Below are 7599 nucleotides of genomic sequence, written 5' to 3'. Positions count from 1 at the left end.
GACAAAGTTTGAAAACTACCAATTTCTTTTAGTCACCCCTTTTTCAGTTGGGGAAACAGAGCACCCAAAGAGGAAGAATAAATTAACATCAGAGTCACAGTGGAAACCCAGGATTCTGATTCCCAGACTATTTCTCCTTTCACCAACCCGTGGTGCCCAAGGACATGCCCCTAAGAACTAGGAGTCAAACTGATACTTTGTCTTCAGACAGAGCCTCTCCTTCAGGGCTGCTGATTTTTGACTACTGTGCTCTGCTCCTCAGCAGTCAAATTAAAAAATGCCAGTCACACATTTTCTGTGCAAAATTAAAGAAAACCAAAGCATCAGCTCCAAAAGCAAATAGCTTTAATGCTGTTTAGCTGGTTGCCTTGTGGATTTAAAGTAGCAACAAAACAGTAGGAGTGAACAAACTCCAGGCTTATTAAATTAGACTCGAGTCGCTGCAGTTGTGAAGGGGTTTCAGTAACACATTGAACTAGTTGCACTGATGGGACTGTCCCCTTTCTGCCTGCCACAGGCTCACCCCACACAAGGGGTCCTGGGACCACCCCCTTCACCCACCTGCTGCTCACCTGCTGAGGACCTCTCTCTGTTCTTTTGGAAAGAGCTGGGTTCAAGAGAAAGGCAGCTTTCTCTTGATGGTTACAGCATGGGCTCTAAAGTCAGTCAGAGCTCAGCTCTGCAGATACTCGACCTTGGACTACAGAGAGTTAATCTCAGATGACATGTGCCCGTGAGTGAATGAATCTCCTCGTACCTCAATTCCTCATCGGTAAATGGGGAATGGGGTTGTGTGTGTGTTTGGGGCATGGGAAGTGATCAACATACTCAAAGTACATAAATTAGTCCCTGTACACAGTAGGGGCTCCATAAATGTTTGCCATGAGGGGCACACACCTCCACACTGAATCTCTTCCTTCTGGAAAGCTCAATTGGCCTTTTTGGGTCTTTGACTCTGAGGTCTTCCTATTTGGTCCATTGATAATATCAAGGAAGAGAAGACAACTGTGGACCAGCTGTTCTCAACCAGGGATAATTTTACTCCCCAGGGGACATTGGCAAAGTCTTGAGAAATTTTCAGTTATCACAAATTGGGGGGCTGGAACCTAAAGCATCCAGTGGGTAGAGCCAGGGATGTTACTAAACACCCCACAGAACAGCCCCCACTGCAAACAATAATCTGGACCAAAATGTCAATAGGGACAAGGTGGAGAACCCCTGCTCTAGATAATAACACTAAAAACAATTTGTACCGTTTTCGCTCACATTTTCTGAAAGCCTACCACATTCCAGGTATTGTGTTGGGCCCTTTCCATAGATTAAACTCATTTGAACTTTATAACCCTACGAGGTAAGAACTATCCCTCCTGTGTTAAAATTTCAACCAACTAGCTCAGGAACATGAAGAATATGAATGGATTTTACCCCCAGGCAGCCTGACTACCCAGAGGCTGGTTAACACTCTCTCCAAATCTGTCTCCTCATATACTGCTCCTATTACCCACTCAGGTTTCTTTATTGTTTCTGTTCAGACAGAAAAGCAAAGCTCTAAACCTGTGTGGATTTTTTTCTTTCCCTTAAGGTGTGGTGGGGCAGATTTTGCTGGAGAGAGCATTTTTAGTAGGTCTACCAGATGGCTCTGAACTCCATTGCTAAAGACCCTTGAAAGAAGTCACCTGAACTGACAAATACAACCCTTCTCTCTTAAATTAGGAAAAGCTAGCTAGATTGTGACATTATTTTTTAAAAGACCCGTTTTTCTTTGACAATCCCCCAAAGTCAATCTTGATGGGTATTTTAATGCTCTTCTATGTCTATCAAAAATGGGGTTCTACTCAGACCAAAACAAAACAATCCAAATGAAAAAACAGATAAGCAAAATATTCCAAAGTGTCCCAGCAAGTGGAAGACTCAGAGAAATACCTACTAAGCACCTACTAATTGCTGGGCATTAGGCATTGGGGATACAGCAGTCGCAAGGCTGCCCTCCAAGGCTGTAGATTGCATTGTGAGGAGTGCTGTTGCTACCTTTTCTTCACTGGGAAGCAGAATCAAAGTGGAAAGGAGAGACAATCCCTCATATCTGGAGCCATAAAATGAATAAAGACAGTAGTAAAAACATAACTGCAAAAACAACAACTAAAACTCATTGAGTCCTCACTTTGCAAGAGGCAGTGCTAGCTGCTCTTCATGTATTGGGTCATTTGATCCTCATGAATACTCTACGAGGCAGATGCAAACATTTTCCCCATTGTACACATGAGGAAAGTAAGGCACAAAAGGTGTGAAGTTGTTAAGTCTGGTGAGGTTATTCTGCAGGCTCAAGAAGTTAATCTTTATACTGACTTTAGTTAGTGTTGTGAAACCACTGGGGTGAATGACTGTGAATCCCTCTTCTTGTGATATTAACTTGGAATCTCATTATGTTTCCCATGGACTGAGTGAACTGCTGTGACTTCCAGCCTTAGTTGAGAGATGAGAAGTTACATGACTCTACCCCTTTGCCCTGGTGTGAGCTCCCATTGACTGCGGATGGATTTGGAGGAAGGAATGGAGCAGGGAGGATAAAGGAAAGTTTGGACAAAAGAAACTGTCCAGGGACAATGACCTGCGTAGATGACAATGCCAACCGCCACCTCAGTGTTTCTGATGGTGCAGCCTCGAAGCAGAAGGCTCTCACTGCCAAAGCCAGTCCTGGTCTGGTCAGGATGCTCCCTGAGGATGACAATTGGAAGACAGAGGGTGGTTTGGTGACCTCTCCATGCTGTCACTGGTCAGTGTTCCAGAACTAGAAGTGGTGAGTGAACGCTGTCCCTATCCTCCCTCTTTCTTGGAACAGTGATAGTAACTCGGAATCTAATCTCCTTCGTGTTCAAGTGCATCTCTTTATTGCTCCCAGGAGGCCCGTATTAGGCCTCAGGGCTAGCTGAACATCAGCACAGCCAGGTTAAGCAACTTTCCCCCTTCACCCCCTCCCCTTTCCCTTTTTTGCTCCAGGAACTGAGATTCCTCTCCTGGCAAACAGTGAACATTACTGTTATCATCAAGGGAATGTCTTGTGAGTTGTGTCTAGCAGGCTTTGGGCTGGAATGCTTTGTACTGAGACAGTGGCTAATCGGGAACCTATGATTTAAGCTACCAGATGTTATCGGACCACAAGGACTATGTCACCTTGCATACCACTGATTTCAGAATTGCCCATTACTCTGAACTCTCCCTAAAATTCTTATAACCCCCCTGCTTTCCTTAGCTTAGGGAAACTGTTCTGGTTCAGTCTCCCCTCCACATTAGTGGAATAAACCTTTTGGCTGAAATGGCTCCTGGGTCGGGTCTCTCCCTTTTCTTCTTCTCGCTGAACCTAACAGCTAAGTTGGGGGCTGAACAATTAGAATGGAATTGCCCACCTGGAGAAAATCACCATTTCCCTCCATAAAAGGCAGACCTCTGTGCTGGAAAAGCCTCAGCTTTAATTCTCACACTCCAAAATAGTTTTAGGGGCATGTGTGGGGAACTGGCTCCCGTGCAGTGACTGGAATGTGTTCCCTTTCTCAGTGTGCACAGGCTCATCCTCGCCCAGCTGCTGGGCCTGGACCTGCACAAGCTGAATATCCGTGTCCTAGAAGACACCAGATGGTCCTGCCTTTCATGCCCGTGAGACAGGTGAGGAAAGTAAGGTCAGGCAAGGAAGGGCAGGTCGTGTGGGCTTCTCTCCTCTTCTGAGTCACATCACTCGGCCTCTCTCCTGTACTATCCTGCACTTGCTCAGTCTTTCATAAAACAAGCAGATCTCACAGGAGGTGGACAGTGGCTCTTTGCCCAATTGACTGGGAGGCAGCTTCTTACAGCAGAGATAAAGTTCCTCTTTCCTGCAGCTTCAGGGAGCTCTGCAGTTTTCCACCTCATGCTGCAAACTTCTGAGTCCAATCAACTCCCGTTATTACCTGGGGTCTGGCCTTATTCTATCCTTTGGGATTTTCAGCAAGTTTAAATATAACCCTCCCAAAACACAGGGGAGAATAGAAAAAAATTATCCCAACCCTTAGAGCTTTTCTCTTTATAGTTCTTCAATACTTCATTCCTCTATGTCTGGCTATAAGTCTTTCCCACATGTTAACTCAAGCCTCATGACACCCTTATGAGATAGGTCATGTTATCATACCCACTGTATAGATAGGAAAACTGAGGCAAGTTCACAGAGTAGTAAGTGGTAGAGTGGGGTTTCAGACCTAGGAAGTCTGGCATCAGAGTGCTGTACTGACACTCAGTATGACTTTTATTGCTAGTAACTCCTCAGTGTGTTTATAAGCTACATTTACTTACATGATTTTATTTGACTCTTCATGGCTCTGGGAATTTAGCAGGGTGACTATCCTTACTCATGAAAAAGATGAAGCTCAGAGAAGCTGAGAGATTTTTCCAAGGCCACACACCTAGTACATGGGACATCCTAGACTCAGGAATCCAAGTCACAGATACCAACCTTATTGTGATTTTCACTACAGTAGGGTTCCCAAAGGACTACCCCATTAACTTACACTGAATCAGAGTCACTTACACTGAATCAGAGAGTCATTCCCATTTTCAATTCTGCTGAATTGATTAAGGAGAATGTCTCTGTTTTATGCTGTTATATTGTTAACTCTTTTCTAACACTTGTCTTACTTGTTAACACAGAGGAGGCATTGGCAACTAATAGTCTGTAGTTAGAATATAATGATAACTGTTTTGATTTCATTGCATTAATTTTTACTGTTACCTTCTATGTATAGCAAGCAATACTGGCTTCCCATAGGGCTAGTGATATAAATTTTGCTTTTGAAATAAATTTAAGAAAAAATAAAGCAAGTTAAAATTTGAGACATAACAAATACTCATAGACAACTCTGGACCCTATAAATATGTATAATCAATTATGTTTTAATTAAAAAAATAGCTATGAAAAGAATAAAATACCAAAAAATATTGGTACATAAAACTATAAATTTTTATGAATGATAAAAATCATAAAAGTGGAATGACAGAAGTTTAGAACCAAGAATGACAGAAGTTTAGGACCCACCACTCCTCCCTTTATGCTTTAGTGTGAATGTCCCCCCTAAAACTTACTGAAGCTTGACCCCCACGGTAACACTGTGTTTAGAGGGTGGGAAATTAGACTATGATATTTCAAAGTTGGGGCCTTTCAGAGGCATTGGATCATGAGGAGTCTGTCCTCATAAATGGATTAATCTATTCATGGAGTAATGGGTTAATGGATTAATGGGTTAGCAGGGAATAGACTGCAGGTTTTATAAAGAGAGCAAGTGATCACTTAAAGATGAGCTCTTGCCATGCTCACCATGTGATACCCTGGTGGCCTTGCGACTCTTGAGTTCCCACCAAGAAGAAGGCTCTCACCAGATGTGCCTCCTGGACTTAGGGCTTCCCAGCCTCCAAAACTGTAAGAAACAAATTCTGTTTCTTTATAAATTACCCAGTTTTAGGTAGTCTCTTATAAGTGACAGAAAATGGACTAATGCACTCTCTTTACCAAAGGGGCAGCTTCTCTGAATTGAATTTTGGACTAATGAATCTTGAATGTGTCATTGCCAGTAGATTGTGGTTTAAAAAACATTTTTATGATGCTCTGAGGTGATAACAGATGAAAGAGGCTTCACTTCTCCCAGTCGTAATGTTCCTTTTTCAGTGAAGGGTAGAAAAGGATTAGCTATCTCCTAGCTTCTGTTCTTTTTAGTGTTCTTTGTTTAAAGGGATGCTCTTTTTAACAGCATCCATCAACCATGGCACTATTAACATTTTGGGCTGGGCAATTCTTTGTTGTGGAGGCTGTCCTGTGCATTGTGGCATGTTTACCACCATCCTTGGTCTGCACCCACTAGATGCCAGCAGCACCCCTCCCAGTTATGACAATCAAAAATGTCTCCAGACATTGTCAAATGTTCCTTAGTTGGGACAGGGGAGGGATTGCCCCTGGTTGAGAATCACTGCTGTATAGAGACCCTTTTGTTTAAAAGTTGTATTTTCAAATTTGACATCCTTAATATTCAAAGAGATGATTAAAAGCAGTTCATCTTCTACCTGGCTTGTGCAGTCAAAGGACACTCCTAAATTAAGGTGACCCACAGATTCTGGGAGACCCAGCAAGCAGCATGAGACCAGTGAGTTTGCTCAGGAAGAGGGTGCAGACCACCTGCGGGTGGGCCTGAGGGCATTCTCTCTGCCGAGCATGACACGGATGCAGGACCACAGAGAAGGATTCTCAGTCATTCTATGGGCTGGTTACTGAGCTGACCAACTGAACTTTGAGGGCTTATCCATGAGACCCAGGCAGNGCACCCCTCCCAGTTATGACAATCAAAAATGTCTCCAGACATTGTCAAATGTTCCTTAGTTTGGACAGGGGAGGTATTGCCCCTGGTTGAGAATCACTGCTGTATAGAGACCCTTTTGTTTAAAAGTTGTATTTTCAAATTTGACATCCCTAATATTCAAAGAGATGATTAAAAGCTGTTCATCTTCTACCTGGCTTGTGCGGTCAAAGGACACTCCTAAATTAAGGTGACCCACAGATTCTGGGAGACCCAGCAAACAGCATGAGACCAGTGAGTTTGCTCAGGAAGAGGGTGCAGACCACCTGCGGGTGGGCCTGAAGGCATTCTCTCTGCCGAGCATGACACGGATGCAGGACCACAGAGAAGGATTCTCAGTCATTCCATGGGCTGGTTACTGAGCTGACCAACTGAACTTTGAGGGCTTATCCATGAGACCCAGGCAGGTAGGGGAAAGACAGGTCTCTAGGAGCAGCAACCAAAAATAGAAGGCACTGATTGAGTGGAACTGGGAAAGTTCTGTCCTAAAATCTGTCTAAGATAGGTGCGCAGGAGCCCAGGTTGAAAGCTGAGAAGGGCTGGCTGCTGGCAGAGCTGTTTTGGGGGAGGGGAAAGATCATGAGCAGAAACTAGCAAGGAGGCTGTTCTGTAAGAGGATAAGGAGAATGACTCAAGGCATGGGTGACTCGGGATGAACCAGATCCACAAGCCGCGGGCATGAGGGGTGTACTCCGTGCCAGGGCAGGTGAAAACTCGGCCTCGCCAGATGTGCAACCAAGTCCTCCTCTTCCCCAGGAGCTCATGTCCTTTTCTACCCATTTCCATCTGCTCTCTCTGTGCCTGTTAAAAGCAACTTGTCTTTAAAAGCTACTGCTTCTCTTGTATTGTTGTTTTTCTTTCTTCTTTGGTATTTCTTTTCAGGACATCTCCTATGGCCTGAGGAAATGTGAGTGGAGGGAAGCGTAGACATCTGCATCCCAAGCAGTCTTCTTGAGCCTTGTTCCAGGACCTGTGGGTAGAGCAGCTGGCATAGCCCGGCTGAGCTCCCTCATGCACGACAATGGAAAACGCACTGGGGATGGAGTCAAAAGACCCAAATGTAAGTCCTGGCTTTGTCTTGTACCTGCTGTGTGACTTCAGGTAAATCTTGAAAAGTCTTAGATCACCAGATTTTCCCTCTGAAAACAGAGGATCATGGTACTCCCTTCCTTGTTGTGGAGATCACACAAGATGATGTTTTGGAAAAGTACTCTAAAAACTGTTAAAGTGT

At 44.2% G+C, this 7599-nt stretch overlaps 1 protein-coding gene across 1 annotated transcript in view; it reads right to left on the bottom strand.

The window, feature by feature from the left end:
- The window catches only part of ATP10B (ATPase, class V, type 10B), a 111275-nt gene that overhangs the window by 69790 nt on the left and 33886 nt on the right, over positions 1-7599 (bottom strand). The window contains exon 4 of the mRNA XM_008587192.1: positions 2609-2715. Within this exon, the coding sequence (XP_008585414.1) occupies positions 2609-2715 (107 nt within the window). The remainder of the gene's footprint in view (positions 1-2608; positions 2716-7599) is intronic.

The sequence above is a fragment of the Galeopterus variegatus genome, unplaced genomic scaffold (assembly GCF_000696425.1).
Source record: "Galeopterus variegatus unplaced genomic scaffold, G_variegatus-3.0.2 Scaffold115, whole genome shotgun sequence".
NCBI lineage: Eukaryota > Metazoa > Chordata > Mammalia > Dermoptera > Cynocephalidae > Galeopterus > Galeopterus variegatus.
This window is presented reverse-complemented; position numbering and strand designations above follow the sequence as displayed.